The sequence below is a fragment of the Hyperoodon ampullatus genome (assembly GCF_949752795.1).
Source record: "Hyperoodon ampullatus genome assembly, chromosome: 4".
Taxonomy (NCBI): Eukaryota; Metazoa; Chordata; class Mammalia; order Artiodactyla; family Ziphiidae; genus Hyperoodon; species Hyperoodon ampullatus.
This window is the reverse complement of record NC_136917.1, coordinates 52163270-52181672: the sequence shown is the minus strand read 5'-3', so window position 1 is coordinate 52181672 and position 18403 is coordinate 52163270. Positions and strand designations below refer to the sequence as shown.

At 36.6% G+C, this 18403-nt stretch overlaps 1 protein-coding gene across 4 annotated transcripts in view; it reads left to right on the top strand.

Moving 5' to 3' along the window:
• The window catches only part of LOC307051570 (RNA-binding protein 27), a 65049-nt gene extending 54135 nt beyond the window's left edge, over positions 1–10914 (top strand). For all 4 annotated transcript variants that reach the window (XM_079701998.1, XM_079701996.1, XM_079701997.1 and 1 more), the window contains 2 exons: positions 9199–9309; positions 10756–10914. In XM_079701998.1, coding sequence (XP_079558124.1) covers positions 9199–9309; positions 10756–10839 — 195 coding nt within the window. In that variant the 3' untranslated portion in view covers positions 10840–10914. The remainder of the gene's footprint in view (positions 1–9198; positions 9310–10755) is intronic.
• Positions 10915–18403: the final 7489 nt, after the last annotated feature.

Below are 18403 nucleotides of genomic sequence, written 5' to 3'. Positions count from 1 at the left end.
GTAAAAGTACACAACTGACTGTTAACATCCAGGATGCCTATTCCTCAAACAACTTTTCTGAGAGAAAACATTTTCAGCCCTATTAAGTGTTAAAGATGGTGAGAGAAATCTTAAAGAGCAAGACTTCACTTCATAGTTTCTTATAAGTTTGATGCTCATTAATCCTGTTTCACCCTGGCTATTAGAGAATGGTGGGTTGTTATAAGATGTCCAGATTTGAGAGCCACCTGGGCTGCAGTCTGTTTACTCTTGAGCCAGTTTTTTCACTAGCCTGACTGTTATTTTCTTTTTTTGTAAAGTGGGAGATTGTCTTTAAGTGACTTCTTTGAGGAGTAAAGAAGATAATGTATGGAGGAGCATTGTACATGGGCAGGGTGTTCTTCTGGAGGCTGGGTGAATGTTGATTTTTGTCTCTCAGTGTTGAGTATATAACATTCGAATCTCCTTGCCAAAACTTGGGCATGGGCATTTAGACCCACTGCCAGCTCTGGTGAAGTGCATTAGATAATAATGTATAATAATATAAAGCAGAATTTTTATAAATTTGGCTCTGGAGAAAGTTTTAGTTACAAAAAGTAGGTAATTTTGTTAGGTAGGAAGCTGCATGCTCTACCCTGAGGGTTATATATAAAACTTTAAGTTTTATTCCAGAAGTCATGCTCAAATGGCTCTCTTTCCTTCTCATAAGTAGAGTCATTCTAGAGTATCTAACAATAACCAACTTTTTTTTTTTTTGCGGTACGCGGGCCTCTCACTGTTGTGGCCTCTCCTGTTGCGGAGCACAGGCTCCAGACGCGCAGGCTCAGCGGCCATGGCTCACGGGCCCAGCCGCTCCACGGCATGTGGGATCTTCCCGGACCGGGGCACGAACCCGCATCCCCTGCATCGGCAGGTGGACTCTCAACCACTGCGCCACCAGGGAAGCCCCAATAACCAACTTTTATATACATATATTTGTTAAGTCTGAAATACGGCACTTGGTTTGCGGAAAGGGGCATGTCCAGGCATTTGGGGAAGGAGCAAACAAAGCCAAGGCTGGTAAGGCAGCTTCAAGAATGAGACACTACCATTGTTTCGATGGTGTTTTGTAGTTTGTTTTTTGTTTTGATAGGGTGCTATCAGACAGTCTTGAGTGCTAGAAACACACTTACACTAGTAACAGATACTTGGGCAGTATAGTATGCTTTCTTTGAAAAAAATACAGAAATACATATGCCTAAGACATTATTGAAAGTAGATTTAGCAAACATAGGGTAACTCTTCTTCAAGGTCTTTTATAATCCCACAAAGGCTAAAGTAAAATGTATATTTTCACTATTCTTTTACTGTCCTTAATGATTGTGAAAGGATCATGGATCAACCATATCTGTATGAAAAGGTGATGGATGGGTGTTAGTGAAGCTGTTCTAAACTGTGAGGACCTAATTCTAGAGTCCTTCAGTTTATTCTTTTTTTTTTTTTTATGCGGTACGCGGGCCTCGCACTGTTGTGGCCTCTCCCGTTGTGGAGCACAGGCTCCGGACGCGCAGGCTCAGCGGCCATGGCTCACGGGCCCAGCCGCTCCACGGCATGTGGGATCTTCCCAGACCGGGGCTTGAACCTGTGTCTCCTGCATCGGCAGGTGGACTCTCAACCACTCCGCCACCAGGGAAGCCCTCTTCAGTTTATTCTTGTATTCATTAATCCAGCGGTCCCCAACCTTTTTAGCACCAGGGGCTGGTTTCATGGAAGACAATTTTTCCGCGGACCAGAGGGGAGGGGGGAATGGTTTCAGGATGATTCAAGCCCATTACATTTATTGTGCACTTAATTTCTATTATTATTACATTGTAATATATAATGAAATAATTAGACAATTCACCGTAATGCACAATCAGTGGGAGCCCTGAGCTTGTTTTCACGTGCCACTCACCAATAGGGTTTTGATGTGAGTCTGCAAGCAGTTGATTTATTATGGTCTCTGTGCAGTCAGACCTCTCTGCTAATGATAATCTGTATTTGCAGCCGCTCCCCAGCGCTAGCATCACCACCTCAGCTCCACTGCAGATCATCAGGCATTAGATTCTCACAAGGAGCGTGCAACCTAGATCCCTCACATACGCAGTTCACAGTAGGGTTCATGCTCCTATGAGAATCTAATGCCGCTGCTGATCTGACAGGAGGCAGAGCTCAGGTGGCAATGCAAGCAATGGGGAGTGGCTGTAAATACAGATGAAGCCTCACTTGCTCACCTGCCACTCACCTCCTGCTGTGTGGCCTGGGAGTTGAGGACCCCTGCGTTAATCCACTTTTAAGAATTTATCATACAGAAATTATACAAACGATTCTGCAAACTGTAAGTATGCTCAGTGTAGCACTCTCTATAATAGTGAAAATGAGAACTATCTAAAAGCTCAACAGTACTTTGCTGCAATTAGAAACATGTTTTTAAAGAATAATGACATAAGAAAATTCTCAGGATTGTCTTTTAGGTTAAGGAAAGGTGGGATAGGAGAGTATACATAAACGTGGAGTGGAACTGCTTTAAATTGTTAGTTCTGGGTGGGAGAATTCAAGTTAGTTTTAATTTTTTTTTCCCTTCTAGGCTCTTCTCTGTTTTCTGTGCTTTCCAAAGGAACATATCTTATTTTTAAAATCAGACTTTTTAACTTCACATTCATTTTTAAGATGAAGCACCAGCATTTTTATACTGTATACGTTAAAACCAAATTTGAGGATATGTGTTAATCTTGGGCTTTATATCCCAGATATGTACATGAAAAATATGAGTAAATTTAAAAATTGTTGACCTTTGAGCAGCATGGGTTTGAACTGTGCTGGTCCACTTGCACACAGGTTTTTTTCAATAATAAGGCTGGCAGTAAGTTATTACTAAGATTTTTGGCCGTGTGGAGGGTTAGCACCCCTAATCCCTGTGTTGTTCAAGGGTCAACTATATACACAAATTTAAAACCCAGAAAATGTTTATATACAATGGAAGTTATCTATAACAACATAAAACATGTATAGTAATATATAAATATTTTAATAGTATATATCACTAGTCAAACTTTTTCTAGTAAAGAACCAGATAGTAAACATGTTAGGCTTTTGCAGACTTCGTACAGTCTCTGTCACATTTTCTCCTTTTCCTCCTCTCTCTAAACCTGTCGTTCCCTCTTCCTCTTCCTTCTTCTTTTTCCTTTTCTTCTTTTAATAATTTTTTATAAATGTAAAAATAATTCATAGCTCACAGGCCACCAAAAACAAGGTGCTGGGCCATGTTTGGCCTGAAGTTTGTAGTTTGCAGACCCCTGGTATATATTATTGTATTACTTTATATATTAAATATTTAAGTTAAAAAATGGGAAATATGGGACTTCCCTGGTGGCAGAGTGGTTGGGACTCCACGCTCCCAATGCAGGGGGCCCGGGTTCGATCCCTGGTCAGGGAACTAGATCCCACATGCATGTCGCAACTAAGAGCTTGCATGCCACAACTAAGGAGCCCACCTGCTGCAACTAAGGAGCTGGCGAGCCTCAACTAAGGAGCGTGTCTGCTGCAACTAAGACCTGGTGCAACCAAATAAATAAAAATTTTTTTTAAGGGAAATAATATCATGTAATATATAAATAGAATTTTGTAGATTTTAAAGATAAAATCAGTGAGTCCCAAAAGAACTTTTTTAAAGAAAGAATCCTTATTTATATATCTTTCATTTGACAGAGTTAGGAGGGTATCAAAGACCTTCATGAAGAATTTCCTTTAAGTATTTTAATATTAAAGTTTAGGTAAAAGCTGAAAATTCTAAGTCATAGAGCCTTGCTTAAGGGCACAGATAGGATGAGAGCTTAGGGTACTTTCCTTCACTCCTGGGTAAAGAGAGGTTCAGCTAATTTCAACAGGAAAGTTATTTATACTGAATGTTTGGAATACTTGAACTGTACTTTGGCATTATTTCAATAGTATGCATCATTTAACTACAAAGGTTTTGAGCTATGGTAGTGTGGTTTAGAGTTGTACTCAGTAATAATAGAGTGGAAGTTGATTTTTTTATTTTCTTCTTCCTGATTATGAAAATAGTAAATGCTTTTCAGGATGCATTTAGCTGCAAGTAACAGATAAATAACTTGGAAAATATGGATATTTATTTTCTTTTTTTTCAAGAAGTCTAAAGGTAGGGAGGTTTTAGGATTGATTATTTAAGAAACTCAGCTACACAGGTTCTTTTCATGTTTCTCCTCTACTATCCTAGTGTGCTGGCTTTCTTCCTTAGGTCTTTTTCTTCATGGTGTCAGTCAGGATGGCTAGTTAGGGTGTTTCCTGCTTTTTCACTGTTACGGACAATGTTATATATATCTGACTGGATTTGGCGTTTTTGAGTGAAATAATTTGTTATGTGGACAGTCCTGTGCACTGCAGGACCTTTAGCACCTCTGGCTCTCACCTACTAAATACTAGTAAGTGCTCTTCAGTCAGCGTGACCACCAAAATGCGCTCTAGAGTAACATTATCATCTCCGACCGAGAACCATTGCCCTAGGTTAGTTCGTAGGAGCAAGATAGCTGGATCGAAGGCATGTGTATGTGTATTTAAAATTTTGGTACAGCTTGCCAGATAACCCTCCAGGAATGTTGTGCTAATTTAAACTTGTAGTGACATTGGGTGAGAGCACCTGTTTGCCCATATTCTCAATAGCACTTAAGTTTTGTTTTTTCATCTTTGCCAGTCAGGGGATTGATGAATCATGACTGGCACAGATTTGGCATCAGTTTCTGATCTGGGAAAATGGCTGTGTAGGTGAATTTCTCTCTGTGTAACTTCTACCTCTAAGGTTCTACATGCTTCTAAGTTACTGCATATAATTTTTTATTGATGATATGTAATTGATTTGCTCATATTCACACATATATTCATATATGTTAATATTTGATTTATTTTGGGGGGCAACACACATATACAGTCAAAAAGAAAAGTATGTACAATGAAAAGTAAGATTTCCTGGACCTCTCTGGCGGTCCAGTGGTTAAGACTCCATTCTTCCAATGCAGGGGGCACAGGTTTGATCCCTGGTCAGTAAGCTAAGATCCCGCATGCCGCGTGGTGTGGCCAAAAGAAAAAGAAAAGGAAAGAAAAATAAGATTTCTTTCTACCTCCAGTCATTCAGTTCCACTCCCCATAGGCAATTACTGTTAATTGTGCATATGGTGTTGCTTTGTTTTTAATGGCTGCATGGTGATTTATTGTATAGATGTACTGTACTAGATTTAATTAGTCCTGTATTGATGGACATCTAACTTTTCTCCAATATTTCATTATTTCAAGCGATGGTATAGATATGCATGTGAGAGAATATATATGTGTGTATAGAAAAATTAGATATTTTGATAGGTATATGAGGCAAGTCCTAAATTTTTTGAAGTATTTTTAATTTAAAAAATTAATACATGCAAAGGGTTAAAATTTGGTTAATAAAAAGTAAAAATCTCACCTCTTAATCTTGGCCTGCTCTTACAAGGTAGTTATTATTCTTGGATATTTTTATAGAAAAAAATTACAAATATAAGAATACATATATTAAGTCTCTCATCAAAAAAATTTTACCGGGGCTTCCCTGGTGGCGCAGTGGTTGAGAATCTGCCTGCTAATGCAGGGGACACGGGTTTGAACCCTGGTCTGGGAAGATCCCACATGCCATGAAGCACCTGGGCCCGTGAGCCACAACTACTGAGCCTGTGCGTCTGGAGCCTGTGCCCCGCAACAAGAGAGGCCGCGATAGTGAAAGGCCCGCCCACCGCGATGAAGACTGGCCCCTGCTTTCCGCAACTAGAGAAAGCCCTCGCACAGAAACGAAGACCCAACACAGCCAAAAATAAATAAATTAATTAATTAATTTAAAAAAAATTTACCAAAATGGGATCATTTATAAATACAGAGGTGCATTCTAAACATTGCTTTTTTTAACATAAATATCTTGGCTAATTGGTATTTTCTTGAAATTATGAAGATAATACTCAACTTAAAATGTTTATTGAAACAAACTATACCAATAAGAAATGTATAGTTAAGTGATTTATCAGAAGGTACCATATTACCTGCCCCTCAGGTCAAGAAATAGAACATTCCCAGCACCCCAAAAGTCTCCTTCTGCCCTCTTCCAGTCACTATCTTCTCTCCTCCTCAGAAAAAGTCTAGCCTCACTTTATTATAATCACCTCCTTGCTTTCTTTATACAGTTGATTCTCATTATTCGTGGATACTGCATTGCACATTCACCTACCCACTAAAATTTATTACAGCCTCAAAATCAATACCTGAAGTGCTTCTGTGGTCATTTTCAGACATGTGCAGAACTGTGAAAAATTTGAGTTGACCAGTGCACAAGTTCCCAACGGAGGTCAAATGAGGTGATGTTCTGCCTTCTCGTCTCAGCTCTCATCTTGTAAACAAGTCTTTTTTGCAGTCTATTTAGTGCCATATTTCTCTCATTTTTTTGTGCTTTTCATTGGTGATTTGACTGTTTAAAATGGCTTCCAAGTATAGTTCTGAAGTGCTGTGTAAGTGTTCAGTAAGGTAGTGATGTGCCTTATGGTGAAGATGTGTGTTAGAGATAAGCCTTGTTCAGGCATGAGTTGTCATGCTTTGGGCCATGAGTTCAATGTTAATGAATCAACAGTATATATTAAATAATGTCCTTAAACATAAAACAAGATTACATATTGATCAGTGGACAAAAATGTTTTGACCAGAGGCTCATAGGAACCTAACCCTCTCTTTCCCCTAGGAACAATGGTTCAGTGTTTGCTAATTCAGTGCTTGGGTGAACTTCATGTGACTACTGCAAATAACGAGAATCAACTGTATTTTTATCACCTAAATGTGTATTCCTAAATGTTATAGTATTATTTTGCCTATTTAAGAAAATTTATATGTATGGAACCACTGTATATTCTGTTGTGTCTACTTTTTTTTTCCTTAACATTCTGTTTGTGAGATTCATTCATGTTATTACATGTAACAGTAGTTTGCTATTTTTATTGCTGTATAATTTTCAGTTGTATATATATACCACAATTTATTTTTCCATTCTCCTATTGATAGGTATTTGGGTTATTTCCAGTTCATTTTTATGAACAGTGTTGCTATGAACATTGTTTTAAATGCCTTTTCATATATACATGTACATTTCTGTTGGATATACATGGACTTGTTGAGTGAACTGCATCAGTTTTATTCGTTTAGATTCCCACCAGTGGTGTGTGAGAGTTCCTGACTTGGTATTATTAGAATACATCTTTATTCTATTTATTAATCTTATTTGTTACAAGTTAGGTAGTGGGAGTTTTATATTCTTAGTTCCTGACTGCATACAAATTAAATTTCTCCTTCTTCCTTCAGTAATATATATGCAATACATCTAATGCCTTAAAATTTCTTTTGGAAGATAGAACTGCTACCCTCTTTGGAAAGCAACCCAGTTAATATAGGTTAAAAATTTTTATATTGCTTTTTCTTGCTAATAAAAGTAATATAACTTTACTTAAAAATTCAGATAACAAAGTCTAAGGACCTAATGTATAACATGGTGACCGTAGTTGACAACACTGTATTATATAATTGAAATTTGCTAGGAGAGTAGAACTTAAATGTTCTAATAACCCCCCGCCCCCCCAAAAGGGTAATAAATACGTGAGGTATGCATGTGTTAACTCGATGGGGTATCCTTTCACAGTGTATCAAATCATCACATTGCACACTTTAAATATCTTACAGTTTTATTTGTCAGTTACACTTCAGTAAAGCTGGAAAGAATTTAAATAATATAGAAATGAACAAAATACTGAAGGAATCTCTATAATTGGGCTGTATGTTAAAGGATACAGTAAGGGCAAGGGATGTCTGTTTACACAAATTACCTGTTTTTTCTTTCCCCAGGGTTTATTGAGATATAATTGAAATACAACATTGTATTATTTTAAGATGTGCAACATGATTCAGTATACATATGCATTGTGATTACTAAAATAAGTTTAGTTAAAATCCATCACCACACATAGTTAAAAATTTTTTTTCCTTGTGATGAGAACTTTTAACGTCCACTCACTTAGTAACTACCTGATTTTGAAAAGATGGTAAATGTATTTGGGTTAGGGCCATTTTGATATGTCATTTTAGTTTATCCCATGAGTCAAAATGTTTGGTGTCAGGTTATAAACATTTAACACCTACAAGGGATAATAGGAGTTTTTCCTTAAATCACAGGCTGTGATATCAGCAGAGACAGTAATTGTTGACTGGTATGCATCTGGCCTAATGTACATTCTTGCCATGCAGTGATCTGAGTGTTCTATGGAAATATTTTGCAAATGTTTCATGAAGTTTATCAATATTTTTCCTAGAAAAGCTAGGGTGAAACCCCAAATTTAAAAGAGCCCCTTCTATTACATATTTTAGGACTGAACCAAGAATTGGGGATATTCTACAACCCAGATCTGTTGATAGGAAAGCTGTAGGAATGATTAAGCTTTCACTTTCATGAAACTTTGGGTCTCTGTTCTTTTGTCTCTGTTCCTTTGTCCTTAAAATTAAACTTTTGGTTTCTCTTACTGAAATTTGCTGGGGAGGAAAAAAATGGTTAGACAGTAGTAACAAGAAATACATTTGAAACTGCGTAGTTTTACCCTGAGATAGGATAGTAGGTGTTTAATGGGATGCGTAGATGAGCTGCAGAGTATTTCTCATTGTTATATAGCATTTCAGGAAAAGAAGTGGGAATAGTTTTAACAGATATAGATGGGGATATAAGAGATGTCATGAGATGAATAGATAATTTTTAAATTACTTATATTTGTAAGGTTTTACTCTAAATATGTAGATTATCAAAGCCAAAGGCCAGTAATCATATTAAGACAGTATTTGTTGTCCTCATCATGACTTTTCTAAGTAGAATGACTATATAATTTATCATCCAAACCAAGACAGATCTTAAAATTTATGTGACATCAACATTAATCATGGACTGTCCTGGGAAAACCAAACATGTGGTCTTCTAATTAAAAAGAACTTCACTTTTTCTAGCTCTCATTGGAGATTATTTGTAGATCCATTTTAACAGATTTTTTTTCCCTCAAGTCATTAAACTTTTAATAGCACACAATTTGAAGAAATCATTAGTAAATGTGAGTACAAACTTTTGTGTTCTTCTAAAATCTATTTTAGCCTGCAAACCAAGGGTCAAAATTCAAAGACCGTCGGCTACAAATATCCTGGCACAAGGCCAAGGTGCCTTCTGTATCCACTGAGACTGAGGAAGAAGAAGTCAAGGAGGAGGTAAATTTAACGATTGAAAATAAGAGTTGAATTAGATTGTTTTCCAGTTATATGCTTTTCTTAACATCAAGTAATATAAATTTAAAAATAAATATTGAGTTTTTTCATGCATGTAATTAATTAAGACTAGTCTAGAAGTTTATTAAAGAATCAGATTAGGTGCAGAAATAAAAAAGCTCTTTGGGGGGTTATTTTCTGGTGTAAGAGAGACTGTACTTTTTTAAATTTGCATTTATTTTGGCTTTATTGGGGCTCTGGATGTTTTTATTTTGGTAAATGAAGACGGATTAAGTGAACAAATTAAATTTTATCTGATTGTTCTAGTTTTCACTTATTCAAGTTCCATAAGTAATACATTTGAGTTTCTTATTTTCTTTCTACATATAGTTGGTTAAAATGAGAGTGTAAAGAAGATGGATATAAGAGGGAAGAATAGCAAAACCAAGGACTTAAATAATACAAGTACTAACCAGCTTCTTAAAACATGAGAATTAGGGCTTCCCTGGTGGCGCAGTGGTTGAGAGTCTGCCTGCCAATGCAGGGGACACGGGTTCGTGCCCCGGTCCGGGAAGATCCCACATGCTGCGGAGCAGCTAGGCCCGTGAGCCATGGCCACTGAGCCTGCGCGTCTGGAGCCTGTGCTCCGCAACGAGAGAGGCCACAACAGTGAGAGACCTGCGTACCGCCAAAAAAAAAAAAAAACAACAACATAAGAATTAATATTGCTTTTTTACTGCAGTATTTCTAATTAGTTTATTAAAATGGACACTTAGGCAGCATTGCAAGTTATTCCTCATTCATCGTAATTTTGGTTTTAAAAGATAGCGAGCATTTATGCCTGATCAAGAGTCTTCCTGACCAAGTGGGTAACTTTACATAACAAAAGCAGAAACATTTCCCTTGTTTAAAAAAGAAAGAAAAGAAAAATCTTGGTATTTAGGGAAAGTTTGTAGATACTTTTACTTTGTGTAAGATTTTAGATTTTTATGTAAGATTTGGAGTGTCAGTGTCATAGGGAAGGTATTATATTCGTCCCTGACAATCGGATATTAGAGGAAAAGTTTAGACGTTCAAATGGTTATTTATTTTCCTCACTTTTAAGATAATAGAATAAAATTAATTTTATCAAAAACATGTTTCATAGATATCCTCCTCCCCCCACTAAATGTTCATATGTTATTTACTTTATTTTTCTGATGATATTAGAATGGAAATCTTGCTATTAAACTAGCAAGATTAGCAGGGGAGAAGAATATCTATCTATCTATATATATATATATATATTTTTTTTAATGTTTTGGGGGGTTTTTGCCCCAAAAGATACTTTGCGTCACTTGTAAATCCAGTCTGGGCTTTGTATACTAGTCTGTTTGTCCTTTGGCCTAAAAAGCACTTTACTTAACTTTCTTGTGCCACTGAGCAGATTTTACCCTCTCTTTTCTTCAGGAAACAGAAACGTCAGATTTGTTTTTGCATGATGACGACGATGAGGATGAAGATGAATATGAGTCTCGTTCATGGCGAAGATGAAATCTGATGCGAGCTGTATAATTTTTAGGAATATTGTTTAGAAGAACAACTTTTAAAAATTATTTAAAGAAGTCAATGAGCCAAAAAAATTGTTTTTGTTTTTATTTTCAACACAGTAGGTTTAAGGACAGCAAGTTTGCTATTTAATGACATCTCATAACTGTTCATGATATTAAAGCACCAAAGGCCTAGTGACTTTTACACAGTTGTGAAGATCCACAGGAATGACTTGGATAATCTCTAGAGCCTTATTTTTCCACACCACTTGTTTTTGTTGCTATTGGTGTTGGATCGTGTTGTAAATGACAGGGTGTTCAGAAATTTTATTTTGGATTATAATCTGCTGGTAAAGTTTCATTACATGTAAAAATCGCCTGGAATCTCTTATCTCTTAGCTATTATGGATGGGTTGTCAGATAGTAGGAGATATTTGTAATTAAAATACCCTTTTGCTTTCAAGAGTTGTCTTGGAAGAAAAGTAAATTTAATTATTTTATTGAGGAGGAGCCCAATTTGTATTCAATCTGAATTTCGGGGGGATTTAATATGCAGCAGTAAGTAATATTTTAGTGTAAATCGTAACTGTTCTTCAATGCTATAAGGCAATGTGGGATTTCCATTCTGTCATCATATTAACTCTCCTGGACTTCTGCCACTGATTTTTAGTTTGCTTTGAAATTACTGAGCACTGGTTCAGTTGGTCCTTTTTTTTCCCTTTCTTTTTTTTAACATTCTCAGAATATAAAAGGCTTTCACCTGTTGCCCCTTTCTCGTCCCCATTTTCTTTCTCCTGCCTTTTTATTAATAGTCTGACTTACCCATTATTGAGATAAGTGATTCTTTTGGGCCACCAAAAGTCAGTCCCCAATAAAAAGTTTAAACCAGCACCTTGATAAACAAGTGATTTTTTTTTTTTTTTTCGGTACACTCACTGTTGTGGCCCCTCCCGTTGTGGAGCACAGGCTCCGGACGCGCAGGCTCAGCGGCCATGGCTCACGGGCCCAGCCGCTCCGCGGCACGTGGGATCTTCCCGGACCGGGGCACGAGCCCGTGTCCCCTGCATTGGCAGGCGGACTCTCAACCACTGCGCCACCAGGGAAGCCCAACAAGTGATATTTTGATGAGAATAATGGAAGGATTTGTGGGGAGAGAGAGTCACCAGCTTTTTTTTTTTTTTTTTTTAAGCTTCACTTTAGTTAATAGTTATGCAGAAGGGTTTGAAAGTGTGTGAAATTCTTTCCCTAAATTTAAACCATAATGGTGAGGTGACTGGGGATAGGTTGGGGGTGGGATGGGGTAGGGAGATGGGTATGCTAGTAATAAATGGGAGTCATAAGTTGACTTTGTTCAGATGACCTTATATTTTCATAATTTTGTAGCTTGTTGCTATCCATGAACATATGCATCCTTCAGTAGACGGTTTCCTTCACTGTGTGCATTTTTACTGTACACTGTACAGAGTATCTTTTAAGTAAAATATATCTGTAAATTTATGTCCTTGTGTTCTGAATGTTAGATGGAAAAGCAGAGGAGCAACACTACACTGTATTGACCCCTGGGGAAATAAAATGATTAATGTACATAGGATGTTACTTTTTCAAGGATATACACAGCTATGTTTTTATAGTACGTGTGGTGTGAAAATTTGAAACCTCCTGTTGGCTTCAGAAGGTTCTTGGTGATCACTATGTCAAGGATTTTGTTTCCTGAGGTGAAGACTGTTTCTCAAAATAGAAACTATTCACTAAGAAACTTAAAACCATCAGGACTCTAGATTTACTTGGCTACAAGAAGTTAAATCCCATGTTCTGACTATCTTTCCTCTTCTACATGTTTTCCTGGAATGATGTGTCACACCAGGATCATTTTTAAGTTTTCATGTAATTTTCCCTTCATAATAATAAGGACTTCCTCTTTCTAGGTTATAGTTATATTTCTGATAACACAAAGCTAAAATAAGCTTATAAAAGAAGGAAAACATTACAGTGGAGTAGAATAAGCAATCTTGCTTCTTCCTCCTCCGTCATCTCTAATGAAATTTTCCTGATGTCTGTGGCTCAGTCGGTATATATTTTGAAAGATTCATTGTGGTGAATATTTTGAGTCCTGACAGTTTAAACGTGATAGAGGGAACAAAGGATTTATATATTTTTTGTACAAAGTTTTTTCTTAAACTGTATAATTTTGTAAATAATTTGTTTGGTTTTTTTGTGTACTAAAACTACCAGCGTATAGATTTCAATAAGAATTGTTGTATTTTTGTATTTGGAAACTGAAAATTACAGTAAATTAATGGAGCTGTAAGGAAATTTTCAGTAGACTGACAATTCAGCAGAGTGAGATTCCTTTTCATATGATTTTTTAACCTAAAATTGACATCTTATTACACTCTCAGTACAGAGAGAGCTGAGGATTTGTTTGACCTTTTTAGTTCTTGGGGGAGAGAGGGGTGAAAGAGAAGGATGTTAAAGTGAAGAACAGCTAGACACTTTTTCGAGTAAGTTTTGAGGACCTTTATATAAAACTTAGTTTTCGATACACCTAAAATACTTCATAAACGTCTTTTCTAAGACTTCTAAAACATGTTTGACTCTCAAAAATGTATTCAAAATACGCATTAAATATAATATTAGAAAATTTAAGTTAAGGTTAGCATAAACTAGTTAAATGTATATATTTTTTCCTTTAGGACGGAGATCCCCAAGCATTAGAATTTCTCTTAAAAGCGAGTAACTATGACTTGTTTTCTTGGCATCTTCACTTACAGAAATAACATATACCATCTGAGGCAAATTCTGTTCTTTTTAATGTGTATGACATCTTTCTAAGTAGCCATTGAGCAATAACAACCACCAGCCTGGCTCGGTCATCTTGGTTTACTAGTGGATTGCTGCCCAGGCTTAAGAGGTAAATCCCCGGGGAATGCAGAATTTCCCTCAATTTCTTCATGCTGTAACATTGAGAAAACATGGTCAGTAGCTAAGGTGATAAATTGGAAAGCGTTTTGTTAGGGTGAAAAGAAGAGGTCCATGGTGATGGATCATGATTTCAAAAAAAAAAAAAAAAATCATGTGAAAAGGAATAGCGGTTCCTCTTGATGTATAGTATGCCTGTATTATAGTTTTTACAAAATTGTGAACTTGTGTAATAGTATAATAGGAGATATTGTTGAATTTCTAACTGTTTATACATTTAAATTCATATATGTAATGTTTGTTTTATCGATTACAATCTGAATTTCTAAGAAGCATGTTGACTTTTGCAATAAAGATGCAATATGGAATGGTTCACAATTGGAAAAAAAAAGATAAAAGTGTTACAAATTTAAAAGAATTTGGAAAATTTATGAACCATTCCAAAAATTATAACAATCACCAAAAGAGCTGTAATTCTGGCTTGTTCTGGAAAGAAAGAAAATGTATGTGTATGCTTGCTTGAGTGAGAATGAATGAGTGATGGATATGTATGTGTGTTTTATGTTGAGTTCATGTACATGAGAGAATGCCACTCAATATGAATTTGGGTACCAAAGTCACTGGCTATTAAATATTCAGTAGAATCACTCCTTTGACAGAGTGGTCTTGAAAATGAAAGAGAAGGGCATTAAAGTGTTAACTTATAAGTAACCTTTAACAGCCATATTTCTTTGTTCGTGGATGGATCTTGGTATCCCAGATAAAAAGTGCAAACAATTTTATAAAAGCAATTATTTTAATATTATCTTGAGGATATTCAAGATGCCTGCAAACAATAGGAAGGGCATTTTCCTTAAGCACAATAGAGAGAAGGGAAAGAAACCTTGAAGAGATGATCTAAAGATATGACAGTTCTAATTGTGATGGATATTTGCGAGGAATAACAAGAGAAAGAAGTGATCTTACCCAAAAGGACTATGTGGGGCTTCCCTGGTGGCGCAGTGGTTGGGAGTCCGCCTGCCAATGCAGGGGACATGGGTTCGTGCCCCAGTCCAGGAAGATCCCACATGCCGCGGAGCGGCTGGGCCTGTGAGCCATGGCCGCTGAGCCTGCGCGTCCGGAGCCTGTGCTCTGCAACAGGAGAGGCCGCAACAGTGAGAGGCCCACGTACCACAAAAAAAAAAAAAAAAAAAAAGGACTATGTGGTGATGGGAAAAGGAAGTATATATCACTTGGGCTCCTATTTTCTTGTTTTAAAAACTGCTTTTCTTATAAAATTCCCCTCCGAATGTTTATGCATTGTCCAAGAAGAGTCGTTCTTTAAATCTCAGCTTATACAGGAAAATAATAAAGAATGGGAGTAAATTTCATTTTCATTCTTTTCAAATAAGTTTTATTCATATTTTGTGAATTAAGTAAATGGCAAATAAGCTGTGTGACCATTTGTTTTGAATAGATGATAATTTATCCAATAGATGTTTATCATAAACATTAGTCTAGGGCTTTTGGTGGGGGAGCCAGCATAATTTTGGACATAATTACATTTGTTTAATAGTAACAAATAGTACTAAAATGAGCTCTCATTAAAGAAATTATTGGTTTTATGTGGGGTTTTTTTTACTGCTTTTGATGTAAATTATTCTATAACCAAGGATAAATTTTGAATCACAAGTCCCAGTTTACTGTCTAGGCTGGATCTAATTATGTTCCAGTAAACATAAGACATGAGTGAGTATGTCAACCTGCAGGACCATTTTAGATTAGAGAGTCAGGATTGCTTTAAATAAATGGACCAACATTTTGCAAGTCAAACCTGCCCCATTTGGCGTCATTTTTAGTCTCAAAGATCTACTTGAGGGGCCAACCAACACTGACTCAAAAAAAGGCTATACACTGCTAATCCATGTATTACGAATCACCTTCATTTATGCTAAATCCATTTATTGCCAAGTGATCTCCTTTCTACAGGATCATCTACCATTTGGCCTCTTACCTGGTTCTGCAGTCGACCTTAGGTTAACTAAACCATCCCAAGCATTCTGAGATAGGCGACTTGATACAGGTGAAATTAAGGTCAGAATAGTGTTTGATAATTGTTTGCAGGATATTTGTGGTTTGAGTCTACTCTTAGACTTCTGCAAACAGATTTTTATTTTTTTTGGTTGTGGTTAGGAAGCGTGATAAACACTTTTTCTTTATGTTATATTTTTCCTTTTATGAAAGGTGAGCAAGGGAAGAAGTTCCTAATCTAATAGCCTATTAGTTTGTTTTCAATGGAAGTCTGTATTTCCTACATCACTGCAGTTTTTCTAACCACTTTATAGACTTCTTTTTTGTTTTTAGTCCGCACTGCACGGCACGCGGGATCTTAGTTCCCCGACCAGGGATGGAACCCGTGCCCCCTGCATTGGGAGTGTGGAGTCTTAACCACTGGACTGCCACGGAAGTCCCCATAGAGTTCTATTACTTTGATAGAGTGATCCATTAGTTCTTAAAACATTTGAGTTGGGGTAATGGTTAGTGCTTGATCAGAATTTTTGTTCTTTACTCAAATCTTTGTTGGGGAGTAGGATTATAGAAATAAGCCTTTTAGTTGCCTAGCCATGTTTCTGTTGACTGAGTTTTCAACACTGCTTTGTAAGCACTTCATAAAAGTGAATGTCTTTTTAACAGTTTTCTAAAGTCCTCGTGATTCTATCTCTTCTTAGTTTGCCCCCAGACAGCTTCTTTTGTGAGATACTGATATATTTCTCTCAATTTGAAATGAAATTAGATAATAAGGGCTAACGTAGACCTTGCCAAATACGGTTTTTGAGGATGATTTGGCTTCAAGATTGAGGCTGCTCACATGTTTACTTTGAGTTCTTAGACCAAAGGCTGCCGATTTATCTGTGTAAGCTTCTGATCCTGTGTAAACTATCTAGTGCTAGTTCCTAAACCAGCCTCCAACAAAGGGTTATTTACTGTAGAATTCAAGATTTTAACATTTAAAGCCTGTAGGGGGCTCCAGAAGGCAAAATTTAGTGGGCCTTAGAGCAGTGACTGAATCTTTTTTCACAGCAACTCAACAGTGAAAAACACATTTTGCACTGTGACCCAGTATATACGTACACACAAACCAAACAAAAGTTTACCAGACAATGCTTACCCTTACAACCCAGTATGCACCTGATATTTTATTCTTGTTAGGACCCACTACTTGGCTTTCAAAATTGCAGTTTGGAAAACACTAACCTATTGAGTTTCAGGGTGAATTGCATTTTTAAATCCCTCTTCCTGTGACATTGTCAATACTATTTTGAGTATAAAATGATAAAATTTTATCTTCTGTGCTTTGCTTGGAAAAGTAGTCTGGGGTCTGAAGTTGACCTTTAGTCTAAAATTAAAGGTGAAAATAATGTATACATCAATCTCTTTATTGATTACTTGATGCTCTTGAGCATGAAGTTATTTTATAGTTTTTAATTTTTAAAATAGACAACTGTGAGTGACTTTTTAAACTTACCTGTAGTTTTATATTTTTGTCATTATTTGCCCTGGGGAGGGAGTGGAATGCTTGAATATTGGTGCTACTTTTTATGAAATCTAAGGCACTTTGCAGGAATTATTTTAAAAAAAAGAAAAAAAAAAAACTGCCCACGAAGTCCATACAGCTACAAATACTTAGTGTCTGTGAATCAAGAAAAGATTATTTGGCTTTGAATTTAATTTTGCATTTAGAGTTCACCTTAGCTATCAACGATTCAAAACAAACCAGGTTTGATATCTCTGAGAAAATTGTACATATTCCAAAATTGTTCCATTGAATTTCACCCTTTTAAAACATATTCTCCCATAGGTTCATAAGAAATAGGAGATATTGATAAACTCATATAAAAAATAATTACTTAGTCCTTGCCACTTTTTTAAATCTTGGGCAAGTGTGTCATTTGTGTATTTACATGTCTGAGCTTTTCTAGTTTCTAAAATGTAAAGAGAAAGATTAAGAACATGTCAGTGAGAAGGTTGCCATATTTTCAGAAATCCATAGAAGAAAACTATTGTCTGCAAAATAATGAAATCAACACTGATCATGGAAATATGTTGTTTGTACATTCCAGTATTTCTATCCTCTTGTCCATGTACATTCCTTTTCGGATTCCTCAAGCAATAAAACTTGACTTTCCTCTAATACCATGGTGACAAGTAAATATTTTTAATTAAATTGGTTCATAGTTTTAAGCTATTCACTTTTGTGAATTCAGTTCAGTACAAGTATTGAATGGAGACTGTGAACCAGATAATGGCTCAGTAGTTTGCCTGCATTCTGCTTGCAGCCTTTTGAAGAAGGTGCTCCCTGTTCGGCTTTGAAAACTGAGTTTAGAAGAGATTAAGTGGCTTCCCAGAGGTCACACAGCCTGTAGTGGTGGCACCAGGATTTGAACATGGGTCTGACTCCTGCGCTCATGTGCTTAACCTCTGTGCCCTGCTGCTTCTAATAAAATGGGATATTGCAAGTCTGTAGAATGTCACTGGTCTTTTTTACTAGTGTCTGTCAAACACTGCCAATCTGGCTCCATCTATCTCATCTGCCCTGGATTGGAACCAGGCTCCCTTGGGGAGTGATACTTTAGGTAGCATATTGGAAACCACAGAACATAGCGTTTATA